We start from the raw sequence: 24,913 nt of genomic DNA on the forward strand, positions 1-24,913 counted from the left end.
AATTCCACAAGGACAGGGATTTATGTGTGTGTGTGCGTGTATGTTGTTTTTCACTGTATTTCCTATGCCTAGGGCAGCACATCTGGTGCACACTCAATAGGTTTTTGTGGAATGATTAAATTTCATCCCCCTTTCACAGAACTGGTAGCTGACACCAGTTGACCTTGTCAGACACCACTCTGACATTGTAGAGTTCATCTCACATCACTTAGCTTGTAAGCAACATAGCTGGAGTTCAAACCTAGTTTTATTTGACACAAAGTACAGGTTCTTAATCTCTACACACGTAACTGTTCTGAAGTAAATTACTGAGATATTTTTCTTTACCTTGTATTTATACTTGCTTCAAAGTCATCATTGCTTTGCAAGTCAGATTGTATTAAACATTAATTAAAGTCACATTGTCTTTATAGCTTATCATCTCCTGGTTGTCTGAAAAATGACAATGAAATGAAGCCCAGAACACCTCCAGCCCCTGCTTGCCAGGACCACAGTAGGGCAGGACAGGTACTATGTCTCCAAACAGACAAAGCCCAGTCAGGATGTCATTCGAAGTTGTTTCCTAAACAGAGTTCTGAGAATCTTTCTTAATATGTCAGTCATTACAAAAGTTTTGAGACAGACAAAAATCAAGAAACATAAAACTCACACAGATGGAAACAAATGAGGCCCTCCCAGCAACACTGATAAGCTGAGCACGTTGGACCCTGCACTGGTGAATCAGAATGGATGCTGTCGACTGTGTTTCTTGGAAGTGAAACAATGGACCACAACTCTGTCTCAAAACTTTCATAGTGACCCATGTATGTGGTATGTGGGTATGGCCTAAATACTCAGAACCAAACACTGAACTGTGGAAAATTTATCTACCAATCAAGTTCTACTAGTTAACAGAAATAGGGTGGGGAAATCTCTCTCTGATTTTTGGTTGCTATAATCACTGCTGATCAGGTGAGAGTTCAGTAAATTTTTTAGATTATTTTTGGGGTCCACTCTACAAATCTCATGTGGCTAATTGTCACTAATACATCCTTTTATAAAGTGTGTTTCTTGATACACCTAGCCTTTGGAGAGCCTGTGAAGGGAAGGTGAAGGCAAAAAAAGTAAATTGTAAAAATATTTTCGTCCTGAAATTGGGGTCGCAGGAAATGTGCTATGTATGTTTGCAACGAGCACAACGAAATAATCCATTGTACTTCGCTGAGGAGAGGAGGAGGAGAGAGACAGAAGATGAGCAGCTCATACAGCAGTATCAGATGCTGAAAGACCAGGAAGCTCTTTTCAGACACCAGGTAGTCTCAACACCTTGGTTAAAAAGTGTTTGATATAGAAAAGTAGAACATGATTATAAAATGCCATTGAAAATGTTCCACCAAATGTTTTTATTATACTGTATCTGATCATGTATTTGAACTAAAATTTAGATCGTGTCCAAGTTTTCGTTAATAATAAACAACACTGGGACGAATATCTGTGTATTGAATGTTTGTTTGCACATATCACTGATTTTTTTTACCTATAAGGACGGAATTTTAAAGGTGGAATTTCTGGATTTTCATTGCTTTATTTTTGATTTCTGATAAACTATAACTCTGGTCAAGGCTTTTAGCCTTCAGATTCATGGCCTATCTCAATCAAACGAAGAAAGAATGGCACCTTTATATTTTTTCTGTCCAGATTTCTGCAGCTTCCAATAAGTGACCCTACTACCTTCTCCTGCATTTGTGATAAAATCTTCAATTCCCTCTTAATATCTCTGTAGTAGTGCTGCCTAAAGCCCAAGAACAGTAAATAAAAATCTTTCTCCAACAAACTTTCTAGATCTTATGAAGATATCAGAAACCATTGCCTTGAAGAGGCAGGTTTCTACCTTGGTTGGATTATTTAAATGTAATAGAATTAGAAATTTTAAAGGCTGTATTACAATGTATAATTAAAAATTAAGTTTTTTGCAATAGATAAAAAATGTGGCTACTAGAGAGCAGAATCAGAAAACTGCTGCCTATAATCTTGGAGTTGCTGAAGCTATGAGAAGCCACAAGAATGTGAAACCTGAATTTTATGTAAGAATCTTTTAAAAATTTCTATTGCTAACACCTTCCCCATCTCTGAGAGTTTGAATCCACTCCCTGAATTGCAGGCTGTGCCATTTTTTAAGTGGCAGAGTTGAAAAGTGGGTGACACAGTCTGAAGCTTTCTTCTCGGGGAGGCATTGTCCAGTGTCAGCCCAAATTTGCAACATACTATGGGTTCCCAATGTCATTGCAACTCTTGTTAAATACAGTATTTTTTTTTTTTTTTTTTTAAGACAGATTCTCACTCTGTCACCCAGGCTAGAGTGCCATGGTAACAACCTAGCTCACAGCATCCTCAAACTCCCGGGTTCAAGCAATCCTTCTGCCTCAGCCTCCTGAGTAGTGGGACTACAGGTGCCTGCCACAACATACAGCTTATTTTTCTATTTTTAGTAGAGAAAAATAAAGGGGCCTTGTTTTTGCTGAGGCTGATCTGGAACTCCTGAGCTCAAGCGATGCTCCTATCTTAGCCTCCCAGAGCGCAGGGATTACAGGCCTGAGCCACCAGGCCTGGCCAATTACAGTAATTCTTAACCGGGACCTGGGGTGAGTGGTGGAGGGCAGTGCACTGAAGTCTGGCCTCAGCATCTTAAAGAGAGAATCAGCAGCTTGGCCTCGCCATGTCTAGAAGGGCCAGGCCCCTGGCGGTGTTGAGTTCTTCCTCTTTCACCACTTGTCTGTCCTTGCTCATGCTGTTGCACCCACTCAGAATTCCTTCCTTCCCTGTGGATGTTGTAAGTGCTAACTCAGGACCTACTTTTTCATCTCTGCCTCAGACGTGGGGCTCTGGTCAGTTCAGCTGAGCTTCATCCTTGAACACACTCATACTACTCTGGCTTTCCTCAACATTGGTTGGTCAGTGTGTTGGGGGCTGGGCAAATATTAGCAATTAAGAAATATTTTCTGATTGATTTTAGTCCTCAGAATTATTAACTTTTGTCTTTTGGTATTCAATCATGAATAAATTGCTTCTTTTTTATTCTAGAAATCCTGTCTATTTGATAAACGGTCACTCAGTCCTGAGCTTAATGCTTTTAAGCAAGAGAAATATTCTCAAAGTCTCCTGAAACAAATGGATAACAGACGAGAAAAGGAAATAAAGCAGAGAGAAAACAGAGAATTGATGGACCGCCTGGAACAAGTGCAACTCACAGAGGAGTGAGTTCAGCTAGACATTCTCTGAAAAATGGATTTGGAATTTTCATGTGAAGTTAATTTCCATGTAGGATTGAATTGACACTGGTAGTTTTGTTAGCACCACTGTAACCAACTGGGCAAAGTAACTCAGCAGTCAGTATAGAGAAACGAAAAAACTGTCATCCCTAAAATTATTATTATAGTAATGAGTGCCAATCTATAATTACCATGGAGTCTCATTTTGCATTGTTTTGCAATCAGCAATATTATTAGATGGAGGAAGGGATTTGTCTTGAGCAGGCATTGTTCCCAGCTATTAGATGTTTAGATGACCTCATGGCAACACTGAGGCTTTATTGTAAGTACATAGTGGTGCCCCATGGAACTGAAGGCTGCCCTATGTACAGGGAACGTAGGAGGGCCTGGAACCAGGGACTGAGAAGCCATGTAGACTGGCTTTCCCTCTGTCTGTACCCACAGCTCCTTAGTTGACATTGTCTTTATTCCAGCTCAAATTTAGAGAATGTTAATCTCAATTCCAAAGTTTTAGGAGTGAATGTGCTTGGCCCTGATTGCGTTATCTGAAGCCTGGGATTGAATCAGGGCCATGGAATTCATATATACCCACGGGGGCCCATGTTTCTGCTACTGAGGTCAGGAGAGCAATTGTGGAGGCTACTGTAGTGTGAGCAGAGACTCCCATAACAAGAAGCTAGTTTCTGAGACCAAAAATGTATATTTCAATAAAACATATACATTCCATTGTATGCCCTTGGCAGATCATATGGGTTCTCTGGAGGTTGCATATAATAGAACCATAATTTATAACAGGATATATTACTTTTCTTAAAAATAAATCTGACAATGAATCAGTTTGTAGAATGAATAGTCATTTTCTGCTTTCTTACCTGGATTTTTAAGAGAACAGGTGATGGTGGGGTGGGGTGGTGGTGTCTGCTGTTTTAGTGGTAGTGCATTTGGACAATACAGTTGGTCACCTGCTTGTGTCTGTGCTGTCTGACCCGTGTTCACCACTTCCTTGTTCACTGGCCTGTGGATTTGAACTATTTTCTTTCTTAAAATGGAAGCTCCCAGAACGAAACACGCTCTCTATTAATACTTAGTAAACATGTTTTGATTTTAATCTGTGTTACTAAAGCCTCTGTAAAACTATGCCTCCACCTTCTCCCTTTCTTAACTGCCAGACTTGCTGCACAAAGAGCCAAATATTTAAAAGATAGGATGGAAGAAACACAGTGTTACAAGAGAGCTTTGGATGCACAGGTAAGGGAACAATTATTATAACATTCTATATGTGAATACTGACAAGTTATGAACACTCTTACGTGTTTTGCATTTGGTCGTTTTTGAGCCCTTTGTTCCTTCCTGTAAAGTATTAGTATTTTACTATGTTACGGAGTTGTGCATAAAGTTTATTCCCTGGTAGAATGATAACGTGCATTGTGTGTGTCCCTGTTTCAGATAAGAAACAAACCCATCCGGCTCCCCGTGTTTGAGCCAGACTCCTCAGAGCCCATTTTTGGTAAGGATGAGGGTGAGCCGGTGGTGGAAAAGCGAAAGCGAGCCCAGGATTATATGAAACACCAGATGGAGACAGCTGCCGGCCGCAAGAGGAAAGCCATTCTGCACCAGCTGGTGGACCAGAGGCAGGAGCTGCAGATGATTCAGAGGACACGAAAAGAGTAAGGAGACTGCCGATCTCTTTCCCTCCTCCTCCTCTCCTTCTCGGCTCAGCTATCCCAGTCACCCCGCTTTCTCTTTTTTTTTTTTTATTAAATCATAACTGTATACATTGATATGATCACGGGGCATCATACACTCGCTTCATAGACCATTTGACACATTTTTGTCACAATGGTTTTCTCGCTCTGTCTCTTTGTGGCTTTCTCATGCAAAGGCAGAGAAGTGAAAGACAGCTAACAATTGAGTTACTTGTATAAAACACTGTTCTAAACTCATTATATGCTCCTTCTCATTTTATCCTCCAGATTTATCCTATGAATAAAAAGTTAAGAAATGAATTTTTATAAACCTCTCTTCATGCCATTTCCCCCTCCAGACTTTTCCTTCCCTTCACAGTACAACCTCTTAAAATGAGTTGCCCATACCAGCACTATCTATTGGCAACAATGTGAACCACAAATGTGGTCTCCTTGCTCAAGTAGGCCCAGGCATGAAACTTGGGCCCATTCTCAACTTTCACCATACTCCCATCCTTCAAAGAATCTGCATGTTGTGAGTTTTACTGATGATTGTTGGTGAGAGGGTTGGTGAAGGTGGTGAGGTAGGCTGAGGAGGGAGGACTTGATACCATATCAGTGAAAACACCTTCAAATTCAAACGTCAGATATCTAGTTTTTTAAAACATCCAGTTGACCACCCACCAATGGGGAATTTTTAAAGGTCTCAGCTTGCTGTCAGCCTTGCAGCTTCATGGTTCTTTTCTATTCTTTCCATCTTCCTTATCTTCTGCTTTTTGTCTCTACTTAACATAGTCACGAAGAACTTCAGTTTTCTCTCTGTAGGTGTTCAGTAATTTTCAGATCCTTGATAAGCCAAAATCACTAAGAATTCCAAAAAGGCTTCTTTTCAAAGGAAGCAACTCTATTTAGAAGGCAGTTATACTTATAAATGATAAAAAGTTATTTTTATTATTATTTTTTGAGACAGAGTCTCACTATGTCACCCTGGCGTGCCATGGCATCACAGCTCACAGCAACCTCCAACTCTTGGGCTTAAGCGATTCTCTTGCCTTAGCCTCCCAAGTAGCTGAGACTATAGGCGCCCGCCACAACACCTGGCTATTTTTTGGTTGCAGTTGTTTAGCTGGCCCAGGCCGGGTTCAAACCCTCCACCCTTGGTGTATATGGCTGGCTCCATAACTACTGTGCTACAGGCACTGAGCTGGTAAAAAGTTATTTTATTAAAATTTTGTAAATGTTGGCTCGGTGCCTGTAGCTCAGTGAGTAGGGTGCCAGCCCCACACACCAAAGCTGGCGGGTTCAAACCTGACCCAGGCCTGCTAAACAATGACAACTGCAACCAAAAAAATAGCTGGGCATTGTGCCGGATGCCTATAGTCCCAGCTACTTGGGAGACTGAGGCAAGAGAATCGCTTAAGCCCAAGATTTTGAGTTTGCTGTGAGCTGTGATGCCACAGCACTCTATCAAGGGCGATGTACTGAGACTGATCCCACCTCTCCATGATCTTTCACCTAAAGGATGAATTCCTGAGGCCTCCACGCTCACATTCAGTAGTATCCTTTCTGATTGGTCAGTGTGGCTCTGCCATTTTACAAGTTGTGTGATATTAAGCAGCTTCCATACCTGTGAGAGGGTTAGTTTCCTTAACAGTTATTAGGGATAATACCAGACCTTCTTCTGGGTGGTTGAGGATTAAATTAGTCCTTGTTGATAGCTAGCACAGTGCCTGCCTTAGAGTAAGTGCTCAGTCGAGGGTAGCTATTGCCATCATAAGAACATTTTTCTGGTTGATAAATTGATATAATTATTCTCTATTAGGTCTGACTTCTCTATAGATAATGATTTACTCACTCTACTTATCTCAGGACATTAAGTCTGAGTGATTTTAAGCATTTTACCTAGTATAGATGGTGCTAAAAGATTTTTCAAGAGGATAAAAAAGCATTTGCCAGAAAGGCAACAGTGGGCTCTCAATCTGTGTAGGACAATGGCATCGTGGTATAACTGCTGTGAGTGAACACCCAGGCAAAGTACAGTGGGGTGAAGAGGCGGAGCCCTATTTTCAATCATAGCACATAGGTAGCTGGAAGTGGCTTGGTATGAGATTATGCCCAGGACTTTGAATCTACCTCCTATGCTGTGATTCTGAGACTCTATGAAAATTTGCTATAGTTTTCCTCTTAACCATGCTATTTTATTTTCAACAGAGTTTTTGGGTTTGAAATTATAAGATATACTGCTTGAAGATAAAAGTTTATAATCTAATAATTCTAAAAAGTTCTGTGTGCATTTTGTTAGTGGAGAGGGGAGCTAGTTGTAGCCCATGAAGTTTTCTGAAAGCATAACATGCCTGAGGAAAGGTATACCTCTTCTACTGAATTTTACTTTGTTCTTTAATTAAAATTACACCTTTACTGATGTATAATTGACATGTAATAAATTGCAGGTGTTTAAGTTGATAAATTTTGACATATATGTGCACCCATGTATGAAATCATTATCGTAGTCAAGATGGTGAACATATCCCATCATCCCTAAAAGTTTTCTTGTGTATCTTCATAATTCCTCCTTCACTCCTTCCTGATCCCCTATCCTTAAGCAACCACTGATCTGCCTTCTGTCACTGTAGATTAGTTTGCATTTACTAGAGTTTTATATAAATGAAATCATACAGTATTCATTTGTGTCTGGCTTTTTTCACTCAAATTCATTCATATTATTGTGTTTAACAATACTTCTTTCTATTGCTGAGTAACATTCCAGTAATAGATATACCATACTTCATCTTTTGCTGGACATTTGGGCTATTTCTGGTTTTTAGCTATTATAAATAAAGCTACTTTGAACATTTGTATGTCTTTGTAAGAACTTATAGTGCCTTTTGTCTTGGGTAAATACTTAGGAATGGTGTGGCTGGATCGTATGATAGGTCTGTATTTAACTCTGAAAGAAAGTGCTGACGTGTTTTCCAAAGTGGTTGTACTATTTTATAATTCCCAACCAAGAGTGTATGAGAGTTCTAGTCTTCCCCATTCTTGCCAACACTTTATATGGTCGGTGTTTCTAATTTTAGCTGTCTGAAAGGGGTATAGTGGTATCTCATGCTTTAATTTGCATTTATCTAATGACTAATAATGTTGAACACCATTTCATGTGCTTATTTGCCATCTGTGTATCTTCTTAGGTTAAATGTCTGAAGTGTCTGTTCAAATTTTTTGCTCAGTTTTTTGAGTTATTTTCTTATTGAGTTTTGAAATCTCCTTGCATTTTCTATCTACATGTCCTTTATGTAATATATTTATAAAGTCTAAACATGCCTAAGAAGATGTCTTTCCCATTGATTTTGTTTTTGAATAAAATATTTATTCTCTTGCAAAAGCACTTGGCTTCCTTTTAGCTTCTGTTTTATAGTACTCAGACAGTGGTTACTTGACTCACAGTGGTTCTGTCTTTTCATAGCCAAGTCTGGGACCCTTTACATTTATAGCTGAGATTTTTGCAGCTTCTTCTTCTGCTTTTAGCCATTAGCTTCTCTAGATGATTCCCTAAACTTGAAATCAGGAAGGTTAAATTCTGTTACTTTCTAGTATTCTGTTACTGGTTTTATAACCTGGGCCAGATTATACCTAAAGTTTCTGAATCTTCATTTCCTCATATATTAAGTAAGGATAATCACACCTGCCCTGCTTATCCTTACTGTGAGAATTAAATTATGCATTAAATTATGTATGTGAAAACATTTTTGGAAGCTGTAAAGCCCTGAACATTTCTGAACTGTGATCTTTACTTAGTTATCTCCTTTTTTGGAGCTCTGGTCATAGATCGCCATTTTGGAACTGGTCAGATCTGTGATTCCTGTTTTTAGATTCTTTATGGGTTATTTCATTCCCCATTTCCCTTATCTTTTCAATTCCCTTACCTTTTCTATGGTCCATCTCAAAATGGATCTGGATCTTAGGTCTTCCTGTGGCAAATAGAAGGCCACTTTCTTTCAGAGGGGATCATTTAGTCAGTGTGATCTAGACAGACCTAAGCAATTATACTTGGTTTACTCTTTTTTTCTTTGAACTTTTGAGCTTTTATTTATTTATTTATTTTTTGCTGCTGGTAGATAATTTTCTTTAATCATAAAAGTAATATATGCTTGTTAAAGAAGTGTAGGTAAAAATGGAAACAAGCTAGGGGATGGGGCCAGTTATAATCTCATTCCCCTAAGCAGTGGTTTTCAACCTTCCTAATGCCGTGGCCCTTCAATACACTGCCAGTGGGTTGCGAACCACAGGCTGAGAACCGTTGCCCTAAGTAATCGGTGTTCAGTTTGTTTTCTTACAGTAATTTTTTTTTTTTTTGAGTTTTCCAATGTATGATCATGGCATACATCTCCATTTATTTTGGTCTTTAATTTCTGTTTCTAATTTTATTAAGTATACAGGTCTTGCCCATACATTTTTAAATATTCCTAAGTATTTCATGATTTTTATATGATTATAAGTACATATTTTTTAAAAAATAATTCATGCTCACTGAAATAAGGCAATTGGTGGAGATATTTTAAAAAAGTTAACAATTCTCCCATTGAGTAGCTGATGTTAATATATTGCCTTTTCATTTTTCTTATACTTCCCCAATTTTTTTCATTTAAACAATATGCACATTTATATTTTTCCTTCCACTGTAAGTCCATGCAGTCTTGTATCTTACTCTGCAATCTAGTCTTTCTTTAACACAATTATGTGTCATTATATGTCATATATCCAAGTCAGTACATTAATACCACATTTGCTCTTTTTAAATAGCTGCATAATATCTATAACATGGAGGTACTAAATTTAACTTTTGCACTGTTGATGAACATTCTCTTTGTTTCCAGATAAGTGGTATTTTGCTATTATAACAATTCTACATTAAATATTCTTTGTGTTGGTTCTTTGGTTTCTATAAGATAAATTCCTAAAGGTGAGATTGCTAGGTTAAGCACATGGTACATTTCTAATATTACCAGATATAGACAGTCAAATTTCTAAAAAGGTTTAGCAATTTTCTTCTTATCAGTGTTGTGAGAATGCTAGCTGCCACCTGTCCCAGGCCCAGCTCATTTTCTTACTTTTTAGGTATTTAAATTAAAATGAATTTTTACCTCTCCTCATATAATAATGGCCAAGAAGAATGTGAAAAGTGCTTAACATCACTAATGAGTGAGATACCATGTCACATCCATTAGGATGACTACTATTAAAAAAAATAACAAGTGTTGGTGAGGATGTGGAAAAGTAGAAACCCTTGTGCATGACTGGTGGGAAAGTGAAATGGTACAACTTCCATGGACAACAGAATGGTGATGCTTCAAGCATTAAAATTAGACCCTGTTATATTTTATTAGTTAATTTTGCAAATGCTGTAATGGAATACTGAGACTGGATACTTTATAAAGAAAAGAGGTTGCTTATAGTTCTATAGGCTGTACAAGAAGCACTGTGCCAGCATTTGGTTCTGGTGAGGTCTTCAGGGAGCTCCCAATCAAGGTGTGAGGCAAAGGGAAAGCAGATGTGTTACATGGTGACAGAGGGAGAAGGTGGCCTCAGGCTCTTTTAAACAACCACTTCTTGTGTGAACTAACAAAATGAGAACTCATTCGCTATACTGGGGAGGGAACCAAGCCATTCATGAGGGAGCTGCCCCTATGACCCAGGCTCCACATCCAACTCTAGGAATCAAAGTTCAACCTGAAATTTGGAGGTGCCAAATATCCAAACCACATCACATATGACCTAGTAATTCCCCTTGTGGATTTGTTTGTATCCAAAAGAATCAAAAGCAGGGTATCAAAGAGATATCTGCACATAGATGTTCATAGCAGCACTATTTACAGTAGTCAAGAAATAGAAGCAACCCAAATGTCCACTGATGGATAAATGGATAAACAAAATGTGGTATATGTATAATGTACATGGATTTATTATTCAGCCCTAAAAAGGAAAAAATTCCAAGACATGCTACACCATAGATGAACCTTGAGGACATTATGTTAAATGAAATAAGCCAGTCACAAAAAGATAAATACTGTAAGATTCCACTTATGTAAAGTATCTAGAAAAGTCTAAATCACAGAAGCAAAGAGTAGATTGGTAGGTGCCAGAGGCTAGAGGTGGGAGAAATGGAAAGTTATTTAAGAGGTGTAGGTTTATAAGATGAAGGTGCTTGGGACATTGGTTGGACAATAAGGTGAATATACTTAACACCACATAACTATACATGTAGAAATGGTTAAGATGGTAAATTTGTTACGTATTTTTCTCTTACCACAATTAAAAAAAAAACTTTAAAAAAAGGTGATAAAAAATACAGGAGAACCTGTATTTTTGACCACCTCCCTATATTGACTACCTCCTTAAGTTGACCGAATTTTCATAGATTGGACACGCACCACATGGATGTATTGGTAGGCTTGGTTCCTTCTGTTGACCACCTCTGTAAGTTGACTAGTTTGTTATAGTCCCTTGGATGGTCAACTTACAGATAGAATCTACTGTAACAGTTTGCATTCAATCATTGAGCTCTCATTATTTGACAGACAGCATTTTCTGTTTAGTGTATCATTTAATCTTTATAATAACTGCACAATAGCTATTGAATCAATGCTTGTTAGGTGAAAAAGTAGCTACCTTTTTTATGAGGAAAAAGTTAACCAGTATGGAGGACATGATTGATTTTTATTGGAGGATCCTAACACGTGGCGGCTGTTGCTACTTGTAACATAAAGCCCTTTAGAGAAGGCTGAATCAACCATCACATTTTGAAGCTTCTTCCAGAGTCGATAGTAAAGTTTCAGTTTGGCAAGAAATAAATAATTTGAACCAGGCTTAAGGTGATTCACAAAGGTAGTGATGGTGTGTTTGGAGACCAGTAACAGGTGCACAACACCAGGAATATTGAAGCACTGTACTTAAAGCGAAATGATATATTGTAGTCACTTCCCTAATGACATGGCCTTCCCCAAACACTCCTACTTTTGTTCCTTGTCTCCTTCACAATGTTATATAATCCTTTTCTCAATTTTCTTTTCTCTTGTTTAGTCACCTTTGTTTCTTTTCCCTTTTCTAGACTTTCATTTGTATGTCTATTTTGTCTTACAAAATGCTTGCAGCAACTTGTAGGCTGGGTATTGACAGTTGAGAATAAAAGGAGAGAAGCATTCTGAATAGAAAATCCATTTGGGATTATTCTTCAGATGAGTCAAATTAGCCTCAAGGGGAATTAATGGCTTTGGAGGCTGAAGTTGTTAATTGGAAAAAGAATATTATCCTGCTAAATTAAATCAGGATTGAAGATGAAAGGTCCTAAACCCATAAATTATCGAGAGCTAGGAGTTTTACCATGCTTTCACAGTGATTGTGCCTTTTAGTATATTCCAGAGAACAGTGAACAAAACTAGAAATTTTCTTTTTCATGTAACAAGAAACGGGCCTCCAAAGGTTGATGCGTGCTCTTCCAAGTGTAATCAATGGAGTCAGACTGTCTTTTTCTTTCTAGGTACTTAGCAGACAAAATTACTGAGCTAGAACGAGTGAACAGAATGAATCAATGCTTACAGGAGGACTGGGAAAGGAGTGTAGCAATGAAGAAACAGCGGGACCAGGAGGAGAAGGCTTTCGAGCGGTAATGGCCAAAGTTCTTTGTTTGCCAAGAAAATCCCTGTTTCTTGTTCACTTTCCTCAAATCTTGGGATGCAGATAGGTTGTATCCCTGGAGAACTCTGTGGAGAAAACACTTCTGTGTTCAGTGGGGATTCTGCTGTGATTGATTAGAAATGTCTGTTATGGACACGGGCGTGGAGAATGCTGTGTTGGATGCTGTTGACCAACCGCTCTCTTTGCCTTTGTTCAGGGCAGCTTTCTCTTCTTTTTTATGAAGATGAGGATTCTCTTTGGAAGTAATTATTTGGAAGTGGGGAGAGTGGTTTAGCACTGAACACTTCTAAGGCTTAGTGAATGGCCATTTAAGAACAAGGTTAAGGGGTTGTGGGTAAGATTGACAGTTGGAAAAGTGAGGTAGCCATTATGGAACCAATCAGGAACATTTGTCTGAAACATCATTATATCCTTGCCCCCTCTCCTCAGCTGTGTGTTTTACAACCCTGAGTCAGGGAATTTGGGCTTTAGTTATGGTTTTGATAATTCCCAATAACTTCAGAGAGGAGGCTAATCTTTTTCTTATTTTCCTTATTTGTAAAATGGGAAAGTAAACACTTGCATGACCAAGCTAATACAGGAATTCTAGGGATCAAATAAAGACATGGGAAAGTATTATACTTTGAAAAATTAAAATACTTTACAAAAGTAAGTTATAATTTCACTGAATGTTAAAAATTTTGTGAATGAGGCTGGGCACAGTGGCTCCCACCTATAATCCTAGCACTTTGGGAGTCTGAGGTAGGAGGATTGCTTGAGGCCAGCAGTTTGAGACCAGCCTGAGAAAGAGTAAAAGTGAGATCCCATCTCTACAAAAAATTAGAAAAATTATCTGGGAGTAGTGGTGCACACCTGTAGTCCCAGCCACATGGGAGGCTGAGGCAGGAGGATTGCTTGAGCCCAGGAGCTTGAGGTTGCAGTGAGCTATGATGACACCACTGTACTCTAGCCCAAGTGACAGAGTGAGACTGTTTTTAAAAAATTTTTTCTTTTTTTTTGCAGTTTTTGGCCAGGGCTGGGTTTGAACCTGCCACCTCCAGCATATGGGGCCAGCACCCTACTCCTTTGAGCCACAGGTGCTGCCCCACAAAATTTCTTTTTTGATGAGTGACACCAAGTCTATACAATTAAATTATTAAAATATGATTATACCAGAATAATAGCTGAAATAGCCAATTATCAGCTAATTTTTATCATAGATAAAATTTGTTATAATGGATCTTGATTTATAACTTCCCCTTTTCTTTACCTGTCTTTCTAATGGGTAAAGCCATATTTGTGACAATGAAAGTATGAGAGATCTTGTGGGAAACAGGTCCCAGAGGAGCAGCATAGGTCATTTAGTTTAGAGAAGACGAGTAGAAAAAGGACTTGGTTTCAAGCCATTTTCTTGGTGTTATGGGAAAGCGGGTAAAGGGTAGTGAGATTTTAATGCCAGGGAGATTTTATTTGGCTTTAGAAAGCATGCTTGGTCAGTAGGTTGGTAAAAGACAGAGGAGACACAGGAAATAATCTATTGCCTGAAGACTTAGGTCATGTGTGGGCAGGGACTCAAACAGGAAGCAGGTAGGAAAAAGGAATCAGTTGGCAAAAAGCAAAAGCCAAAATGAGATTCACATGTTTACAGTTAGTATGTGATACTCTGTCCAGTCACCAAGGCAAGTTAGGTTGGTCTTCCCTGCTCACTTGCAAGTTTTGTTCTTTTTCTTTTTTTTTGTTGATTAATTATTATTATTATTGTTGGGGATTCATTGAGGGTACAATAAGCCAGGTTACACTGATTGCATTTGTTAGGTAAAGTCCCTCTTGCAATCATGTCTTGCCCCCAGAAGTTGTGGCACACACCAAGGCCCCACCCGCCTCCCTCCTTCCCTCTCTCTGCTTTTCCTCCCCCCCATGACCTTAATTGTCGTTAATTGTCCCCATATCAAAATTGAGTACATAGGATTCATGCTTCTCCATTCTTGTGATGCTTTACTAAGAACAGTGTCTTCCATTTCCATCCAGGTTAATATGAAGGATGTAAAGTCTCCATTTTTTTTTAATAGCTGAATAGTATTCCATGGTATACATATACCACAGCTTGTTAATCCATTCCTGGGTTGGTGGGCATTTAGGCTGTTTCCACATTTTGGCGATTGTGAATTGAGCTGCAATAAACAGTCTAGTACAAGTGTCCTTATGGTAAAAGGATTTTTTTCCTTCTGGGTAGATGCCCAGTAATGGGATTGCAGGATCAAATGGGAGGTCTAGCTTGAGTGCTTTGTGGTTTCTCCATACTTCCTTCCAGAAAGGTTGTACTAGTTTGCAGCCCCACCAGCAGTGTAAAAGTATTCCCTTTTCTCCACATCCACGCCAGTATCTGCAATTTTGAGATTTTGTGATGTGGGCCATTCTCACTGGGGTTAGATGGTATCTCAGGGTGGTTTTGACTTGCATTTCTCTAATAGATAGGGATGATGAACATTTTTTCATATGTTTGTTAGCCATTCATCTGTCTTCTTTAGAGAAGGTTCTATTCATGTCTCTTGCCCATTGATATATGGGATTGTTGGCTTTTTTCTTTCTTTCTTTTTTTTTTTGGCAGGGGCTGGGTTTGAACCCACCACCTCCGGCATATGGGACTGGCGCCCTACTCCTTGAGCCACAGGCTTTTTTCATATGGATTAATTTGAATTCTCTATAGATCCTAGTTATCAAGCTTTTGTCTGATTCAAAATATGCAAATATGCTTCCCCATAGTGTAGGTTGTCTATTTGCTTTGGTTGTTGTCTCCTTAGCTGTACAGAAGCTTTTCAGTTTAATGAAGTCCCATTTGTTTATTTTTGTTGTTGTTGCAATTGCCATGGCAGTCTTCTTCATGAAGTCTTTCCCCAGGCCGATATCTTCCAGTGTTTTTCCTATGCTTTCTTTCAGGATGTTTATTGTTTCATGCCTTAAATTTAAGTCCTTTATCCATCTTGAATCAATTTTTGTGAGTGGGGAAAGGAGTGGGCCAGTTTTAGTCTTTTACATGTGGATATCCAGTTCTCCCAACACCATTTATTGAATAGGGAGTCTTTCCCCCAAGGTATGTTCTTGTTTGGTTTATCGAAGATTAGGTGGTTGTAAGATGTTAGTTTTATTTCTTGTTTTCTATTTGATTCCAAGTGTCTATGTCTCTGTTTTTGTGCCAGTACCATGCTGTCTTGACCAGTATGGCTTTGTAGTACAGCCTAAAATCTGGTATGCTGATGCCCCCAGCTTTATTTTTATTACTAAGAACTGCCTTAGGTATACGGGGTTTCTTCTGGTTCTACACAAAATGCAGAATCGTTTTTCCCAAATCTTGAAAGTACATACTGGTGTTTTACTAGGAAAATAACAAATTCAATTGGCATCGAATAATAAGATTACTTTGGGAAGGATAGACATTTTAACAATGTTGATTTCTCCCATCCATGAGCATGGCATGTTCTTCCATTTGTTAATATCCTCTGCTATTTTCTTTCTGAGGATTTCATAGTTTTCTTTATAGAGGTACTTCACCTCCTTCGTTAGGTATATTCCTAGGTATTTAAATTTCTTTGAAACTATGGTGAAGGGAGTTGTGTCCTTAATTAGCTTCTCATCTTCACTGTTATTATCTTATACAAAGGCTACTGACTTGTGGACATTGATTTTATATCCTGAAACATTAATGTATTTTTTGATGACTTCTAGGAGTCTTACTGTTGAGTCTTTGGGATTCTCTAAGTATAAGATTATATTGTCAGCAAAGAGGGAGAGTTTGAACTCCTCTGCTCCCATTTGGATTCCCTTTATTTCCTTGTCTTGCCTAATTGTATTGGCTAGAACTTCCAGCACTATGTTGAATAGTAAAGGTGACAGAGGACAACCTTGTCTGGTTCCAGTTCTAAGAGGAAAAGCTTTCAGTTTTACTCCATTCAGTAAAATATTAGCTGTGGGTTTGTCATAGATAGCTTCAATCAGTTTTAGAAATGTGCCACCTATGCCTATACTCTTCAGTGTTCTAATTAGAAAAGGATGCTGGATTTTATCAAGTGCTTTTTCTGCATCTATTGAGAGGATCATATGATCTTTATTTTTGCCTCTGTTAATATGGTGGATAACATTTATGGACTTGCATATGTTAAACCAGCCCTTGCATCCCTGGGATGAAACCTACTTGATCATGATGTATGACTTTTTTGATGATAAGCTGTAATCTATTTGCTAGGATTTTGTTGAGAATATTTGCATCTATATTAATGAGTGAGATTGGTCTGAAATTCATTCATTTATTTATTTATTTATTATTATTTTTTTTATTGTTGGGGATTCATTGAGGGTATAATAAGCCAGGTTACACTGATTGCAATTGTTAAAGTCCCTCTTGCAATCATGTCTTGCCCCCATAAAGTGTGACACACACCAAGGCCCCACCCCCTCCCTCCTTCCCTCTTTCTGTTCCCCCCCATAACCATAATTGTCATTAATTGTCTTCATATCAAAATTGAGTACATAGGATTCATGCTTCTCCATTCTTGTGATGCTTTACTAAGAATAATGTCTTCCACGTCCATCCAGGTTAATACGAAGGATGTAAAGTCTCCATTTTTTTTAATGGCTGAATAGTATTCCATGGTATACATATACCACAGCTTGTTAATCCATTCCTGGGTTGGTGGGCATTTAGGCTGTTTCCACATTTTGGCGATTGTAAATTGAGCTGCAATAAACAGTCTAGTACAAGTGTCCTTATGATAAAAGGATTTTTTTCCTTCTGGGTAGATGCCCAGTAATGGGATTGCAGGATCAAATGGGAGGTCTAGCTTGAGTGCTTTGTGGTTTCTCCATACTTCCTTCCAGAAAGGTTGTACTAGTTTGCAGTCCCACCAGCAGTGTAAAAGTGTTCCCTTCTCTCCACATCCACGCCAGCATCTGCAGTTTTGAGATTTTGTGATGTGGGCCATTCTCACTGGGGTTAGATGATATCTCAGGGTGGTTTTGATTTGCATTTCTCTAATATATAGAGATGATGAACATTTTTCATGTGTTTGTTAGCCATTTGTCTGTCGTCTTTAGAGAAAGTTCTATTCATGTCTCTTGCCCATTGATATATGGGATTGTTGGCTTTTTTAATGTGGATTAATTTGAGTTCTCTATAGATCCTAGTTATCAAGCTTTTGTCTGATTGAAAATATGCAAATATCCTTTCCCATGGTGTAGGTTGTCTCTTTGCTTTGGTTATTGTCTCCTTAGCTGTACAGAAGCTTTTCAGTTTAATGAAGTCCCATTTGTTTATTTTTGTTGTTGTTGCAATTGCCATGGCAGTTTTCTTCATGAAGTCTTTCCCCAGGCCAATATCTTCCAGTGTTTTTCCTATGCTTTCTTGGAGGATGTTTATTGTTTCATGCCTTAAATTTAAGTCCTTTATCCATCTTGAATCAATTTTTGTGAGTGGGGAAAGGTGTGGGTCTAGTTTCAGTCTTTGACATGTAGACATCCAGTTCTCCCAACACCATTTATTGAATAGGGAGTCTTTCCCCCAAGGTATGTTCTTGTTTGGTTTATCAAAGATTAGGTGGTTGTAAAATGTTAGTTTCATTTCTTGGTTTTCAATTTGATTCCAAGTGTCTATGTCTCTGTTTTGGTGCTAGTACCACGCTGTCTTGAGCACTATGGCTTTGTAGTACAGACTAAAATCTGGTATGCTGATGCCCCCAGCTTTATTTTTGTTACAGAGAACTGCCTTAGCTATACGGGGTTTTTTCCGGTTCCATACAAAACGCACAATCATTTTTTCCAAATCTTGAAAGTACGATGTTGGTATTTTGATAGGAATGGCATTGAATAGGTAGATTGCTTTGGGAAGTATAGACATTTTAACAATGTTGATTCTTCCCATCCATGAGCATGGTATGTTCTTCAATTTGTTAATATCCTCTGCTGTTTCCTTTCTGAGAATTTCATAGTTTTCTTTATAGTGGTCCTTCACCTCCTTTGTTAGGTATATTTCTAGGTATTTCATTTTCTTTGAAACTATGGTGAAGGGAGTTGTGTCCTTTAGCTTCTCATCTTGACTGTTATTGGTGGACACAAAGGCTACTGACTTGTGGACATTGATTTTATATCCTGAACATTACTGTATTTTTTGATGACTTCTGGGAGTCTTGTGGTTGAGTCTTTGGGATTCTCTAAGTATAAGATCATGTCGTCAGCAAAGAGGGAGAGTTTGACCTCCTCTGCTCCTATTTGTATTCCCTTTATTTCCTTGTCTTGCCTAATTGTATTGGCTAGAACTCCAGCACTATGTTGAATAGTAAAGGTGACAGAGGACAACCTTGTTTGGTTCCAGTTCTAAGAGGAAAAGCTTTCAGTTTTACCCCATTCAGTAAAATACTGGCTGTGGGTTTGTCATAGATAGCTTCAATCAGTTTTAGAAATGTGCCACCTATGCCTATACTCTTCAGTGTTGTAATTAGAAAAGGATGCTGGATTTTATCAAATGCTTTTTCTGCATCTATTGAGAGGATCATGTGATCTTTATTTTTGCCTCTGTTAATATGGTGGATAACGTTTATAGACTTGCGTATGTTAAACCAGCCTTGGATCCCTGGGATGAAGCCTACTTGATCATGATGCATGACTTTTTTGATGAGAAGCTGTAATCTATTGGCTAGGATTTTGTTGAGAATTTTTGCATCTAATTCATGAGTGAGATTGGTCTGAAATTCTCCTTTTTGTTTGGGTCTTTTCCTGGTTTTGGTATTAGGGTGATGTTTGCTTCATAGAATGTGTTGGGGAAGATTCCTTCTTCCTCAATTTTTTGGAATAATTTCTGCAGTACAGGAATAAGCTCTTCCTTGAAGGTTTGATAGAATTCTGGACTGAAGCCATCTGGACCAGGACATTTTTTGGTTGGAAGGTTTTTTTATCGTTTCTTTAATCTCAGTGCTTGAAGTTGGTCTGTTCAGGAGCTCTATTTCTTCCTGGCTAAGTCTAGGGAGAGGGTGTGATTCCAAATATTGATCCATTTCCTCCACATTGTCAAATTTCTGGGCATAGAGTTTCTGGTAGTATTCAGAGATGATCTCTTGTATCTCTGTGGGATCAGTTGTTATATTCCCTTTACCATTTCTTTTTTTTTTTTTTTGTAGAGAAAGAGTCTCACTTTATGGCCCTCTGTAGAGTGCTGTGGCCTCACACAGCTCACAGCATCCTGCAATTCCTGGGCTTAAGTGATTCTCTTGCCTCAGCCTCCCGAGTAGCTGGGACTACAGGCGCCCGCCACAACGCCCGGCTATTTTTTGGTTGCAGTTTGGCCGGGGCCGGGTTTGAACCCGCCACCCTCGGTATATGGGGCTGGCGCCTTACCGACTGAGCCACAGGCACCACCCCCCTTTACCATTTCTGATTGAGGTCATTAGAGATTTTACTTTTCTATTTCTCATTAGTCTGGCCAATGGTTTATCTATTTTATTTATTTTTCAAAAAACCAACTCCTTGTTTCATTAATTTTCTGAATGATTCTTTTGTTTTCAATTTCATTGATCTCTGATTTGATTCTGGATATTTCTTTTCTTCTACTGAGTTTAGGCTTAGATTGTTCTTCTTTTTCCAATTCCATAAGATGGCTTTTGAGTTTGTTGATGCACTCTTTTTCTGTTTTTCGAATGTAGGCATCTAAAGCGATGAATTTTCCTCTCAAAACTGCTTTTGCAGTATCCCACAAGTTTTGGTAGCTTTTGTCTTCATTGTTGTTATGCTCAAGGAAGTTAATGATTTCCTGTTTTATTTCTTCCTGCACCCATCTGTTATTCAACAGAAGATTGTTTAATTTCCATGCCTTTGTGTGGGGTCGAGTGTTTTAGAGTTGAGTTCCACCTTTAGTGCCTTATGGTCTGAGAAGATACAAGGTAAAATTTCAATTCTTTTGATTCTGTTGATATTTGTTTTGTGTCCCAGGATATGATCAATTTTGGAGAATGTTCCACGGGGTGATGAGAAGAATGTATATTCTTTATCTTTGGGATGGAGTGTTTTATATGCGTCTATCAAGCACTGTTGTTCTAGGGTCTCATTTAAATCTCTTTTATCTTTGTTTAATTTCTGTTTAGAGGATCTGTCCAGCTCAGTAAGAGGAGTGTTAAAGTCCCCTGTTGTTATGGTATTATCGGATATCATATTGCTCATACTGAGTAAGGTCTGTTTCAACAATCTGGGATCATTTAAATTGGGTGCATAAATATTTAGAATTGAAATGTCTTCTTGTTGTATTTTTCCCTTGACCAATATAAAGTGACCATTTTTGTCTTTTTTGACTTTAGTTGCTTTAAATCCTCATGTATCTGAAAATAAGATGGCAACTCCTCTTTTGTTCTGAATTCCATTTGCCTGAAAAATTGTGTTCCACCCCTTGACTCAGAGTTTTAATTTGTGTTTTGAACCCAGGTGTGTTTCTTGCAGACAGCAAATGGATGGCTTGTGTTTTTTAATCCAGTCAGCCAATCTATGTCTCTTCAGTGGGGAATTCAAGCCATTACTATTTATTGAGATAATGGATAAGTGTGGTAGTGTTCTATTCATCTTATTTTGTGAGAGTCCATTGCTTAGTTTTATCTTTTGCATCAGTGTAGAGGTTTGGTTCTGTCCTTTAATTTCTGAGTTCTTACTTTGCTGCTGATCCATTGTGATGGTCAGTGTGTAGAACAGGTTGAAGTATTTCCTGTAGAGCTGGTCTTGTTGTGGCGAATTTCCTCAATGTTTGTATAGCCATAAATGATTTGATTTTTTGTCAATTTTAAAGCTTAGCTTAGCAGGGTACAGAATTCTGGGCTGGAAATTGTTCTGTTTAAGTAGATTAAAGGTAGATGACCATTGTCTTCTTGCTTGGAAAGTTTCATTAGAGAAGTCTGTGGTCACTCTGATGGACTTGCCCTTGTAGGTCTACTGTCGCTTACTCCTGGCAGCTTGTAGAATCTTTTCTTTTGTCTTGACTTTGGACAGGTTCATCACAATGTGTCTTGGAGAAACTCGGTTAGAGTTGAGGTGACCTGAGGTCCGATATCCCTCTGAAAGCAGTGTGTTGGAATCTTTGGTGATATTTGGGAAATTTTCATTGATAATATTCTCTAGTATGGCTTCCATTCTTCTGGGGCATTCTTCTTCCGTTTTTGGAATTCATATGTTGGAATGCTTCATAAAGTCCCATAATTCTGACACTGAACGTTCTGCCTTCTCTCTCTTCTTTTCTGCCTCTTTTACTATCTGAGTTATCTCAAGAACTTTGTCTTCTACTTCTGAAATTCTTTCTTCTGCATGGTCTAACCTGTTGCTGATACTTTCCATTGCATCTTTAAGTTCCTTAATTGACTGTTTCAGTTCCTTCAGCTCTGCTATATCCTTTTTATATTCTTCATATCATTCATCTCTTATTTGATTCTGTTTTTGGATTTCCTTTTGGTTATTTTCTCCTTTGTTAGCAGTTTCCTTCATTGTTTCCATCATTTCTTTCATTGTTTTCATCATGTGTATTCTAAATTCCCTTTCTGTCATTCGTAACATTTCTTTATAGGTGGAATCCTCTGCAGTAGCTACCTCATGGTCCATTGGCGGGGTTGTTCTGGACTGGTTCTTTATGTTGCCTGGAGTTTTCTGCTGATTCTTCCTCATGAGTGATTTCTTTTATCTGTTTTCTGGCTCTAATTTTCCTTTCATTTCCTCTTGTTCTTTAAGTTCCTGTGCCTGTGGACCTATGTTCCAAAACCAGTCTCACTCTGTCTCTGAGGGCTAGGGCTGTAAGGCGGCTTAGTCCCCACCTTTAGGCTGCTCCGTCACTAGGTTACCAGCTCCTGCCCGATCCTTGGTATGTGACCCTGAGGGTGGATCTTGCCAGAGCAGTTCTGTCACAATGGCTCCCTGTGGCCCACAGCCAAGCACTATTAGCTCTGTCTGGCTCAGCGGCTCAGTCTGGGGCCCTAGACAGTGCCCTAAGTTCTCCACATTCCTGCTCAAGCTCTACCCAAGGGAGTTCAACTGAGTGCCAAGTCCAAAAACTCCAAAACAGTTCTCAGGTAAGGCCTTTCTGGTTTGCAGTCTCGCTGCTACTGTACTTATAGCTGCTGGCGGTATTAGACTGATCCAAGACACGCAACCACTTGGCAGTTTTCCACTGTTTTTGTCCTCCTCTTGGGGTCCAGAAGTCTTTTGCTGACTCCCTGTATCCTCAAAGGGATGATTATAGGCAGATCCCACCAGCCAGAGATGCCTGGAGTCTTATCTCCCCAGACTCACAGTCCCCAATGCAGGGAAGCTGATACTCAACCGCCATCTTTCTCTCTTAGGCCTCTATTCTTTTTCTTTTTAAGACTGCTCCGATATGCCTTCTTCGCCTCTCCTCCCTCCTCCATCTTCCCTTCCCTCTCCTCCCTCCTCATCCTTCTCTCTCCATCCTCTCCCTTTCTTCTCCTTTCTTTTATTCTTCCTTTTACAAAATTTCACCCATGTAGAAATTTTGATGGGGTAAGAGAGCACACCGGGGACTGTCTTAAATAACCAAGGACAATTACCTGAGGGGAGCATCAGTCACTGCTGTTCCTTCATCTCTGCTTCAGGTTTTCTTTTTCTTCCTCTTTGTCTCCATTCCCTGTCCTGCCCTTAACTCTCAGGAGGTTCTGGGCCTTTTCATCGCACATCTACTCTTAACTGCCTGCTGGCACTTAACTGTTCACCAGCAGTTAATGGTAGTGGTTTGATCTCCCTCTCAAAGGAATAGAGGTCACCCACCAAGAGGCTTGGGAGCCACTTCATGGGGCTGCGTGACCCGGGCAAGTTCTGTGCTCTCCTTGGACTTGGGTGGCTGGTGGTTGGGAAGGTGCACCTAGGGTCAGACTGTGGGGAGAGTCTAAGTCCAGGCCTTATACTTAGTGAAGAACAAAGAGATAGAGGAGTTTGCAGATGGGAAATGCCAGGGTGGGGCAAGCAGAGAACACAGGGGGTGAACATGTCCTAAGAACAGAGACTGGGTTACTTTTCTTTTGTACCCCTCTCCACGCACTGGCTTGTGAGCTGGGCTGTCAGGGACTCAGGCACACCTGCCGATGACGCTCTTGCTGTCCCCTCCTCTCCTCTCCTCAGGGCTTCGGACAAGCTGTTCCTCCTGGATCAATGCAAGAATTACCGGCGTTGCAAGCAGTGCCAGAGGCGCACCTCCAATGTGGGTGAGAGCAACCTGTGGCCGCTGAACAGGTTCCTGCATGGCTCCCGGCTGCTCGTGTAGAACTCGAGTCTGAAGTTTCCTGGGGAACGTTGTGTTTTGTGTTGTGTTTTGTTTTTTGTCTTTTACATGTTTGGGGGTGATTGTGAAACTGCTTCTTTGTACCTCAGAGAAACAAATCATTGCTGGGATTTGACGCTTTATTGCGTCTTCACCCTTATTGAATCTCCGTGGGCAGGTGCTCCCTTCCTGCCTCCCTCCCCCGTCACTTGTCTCTGATGGCAGTTAAGGTGTGTGAATGGCCCTGAGTGCTAGAAGCCCCTGCCATGGGGTGCACCAAGCTTTATTTTGACTGCTGTGGTCCTGCTGGCCGGGTTCTGCCATGCCCCGTTATTTTGTGTATGAAACTTCATCTTTTTCCCTCTACAATGAATAGTGTCATAATAAATATTTTCTAAGCTCCTGACTGTGCATGACATTCATAATGGTAATTTTACCCCTTCTACCCAAACCCTGGACTTGACCAGAGGGCTGTACGTGTGGCCATCATGGAGGTCACTTAGGCTGTTTACCTCAGGAGCTATGCTTCCTGTGTCTGAGAATTGATATTCCTGGGAGTGTGTTGGGACTTCAGGGGACAGCATTCCCTTGGTGACCTCCGACCAATCATTTGTACCCCTCCATCATCTGGTTATTGTGAAAATAAATACGCACTGTGAAGGGAGCATGGCTGGCTGGTCGGTGCCACCTTCTCTCATGACTTCACTTGTATCCATTCTTGAGCTGTTGAAAGGGACTCACCTGTCAGTTAAGGTATGGGTGTTCTCACCAAAAATTTTCTTCATGTATCTTCACCCTTTACCTCTTTCTGACCTGACAAGTCCAGGTTAAATGGAGTAGAGCAAAGTCTGAATTTCTGAAATTCAAAAGCCAGCAAGAAAGTCTTTTAGACTATTTGGTTTTTGCCTGCCATATCTCTTCTTTAGAAAATGAGCAAGGGTAGATGCGGGAATACATGTGTGAAGTTTAAACTTTCTTTTGGCCTACCACAAATAGAAAATAGGAAGGTGTTGAGCTCTGAATAGTTA

The 24,913-nt window shown here is 39.5% G+C and overlaps 1 protein-coding gene across 2 annotated transcripts in view; it reads left to right on the forward strand.

The window, feature by feature from the left end:
• Positions 1-24,343, forward strand: part of CCDC81 (coiled-coil domain containing 81) — a 69,864-nt gene extending 45,521 nt beyond the window's left edge. For both annotated transcript variants that reach the window (XM_053561863.1, XM_053561864.1), the window contains 8 exons: positions 414-507; positions 1,146-1,292; positions 1,959-2,063; positions 3,061-3,233; positions 4,418-4,496; positions 4,695-4,915; positions 12,468-12,593; positions 23,747-24,343. In XM_053561863.1, the coding sequence (XP_053417838.1) occupies positions 414-507; positions 1,146-1,292; positions 1,959-2,063; positions 3,061-3,233; positions 4,418-4,496; positions 4,695-4,915; positions 12,468-12,593; positions 23,747-23,888 (1,087 nt within the window). In that variant the 3' untranslated portion in view covers positions 23,889-24,343. The remainder of the gene's footprint in view (positions 1-413; positions 508-1,145; positions 1,293-1,958; positions 2,064-3,060; positions 3,234-4,417; positions 4,497-4,694; positions 4,916-12,467; positions 12,594-23,746) is intronic.
• The last annotated feature ends 570 nt before the right edge of the window (positions 24,344-24,913 follow it).

The sequence above is a fragment of the Nycticebus coucang genome, chromosome 14 (assembly GCF_027406575.1).
Source record: "Nycticebus coucang isolate mNycCou1 chromosome 14, mNycCou1.pri, whole genome shotgun sequence".
NCBI lineage: Eukaryota > Metazoa > Chordata > Mammalia > Primates > Lorisidae > Nycticebus > Nycticebus coucang.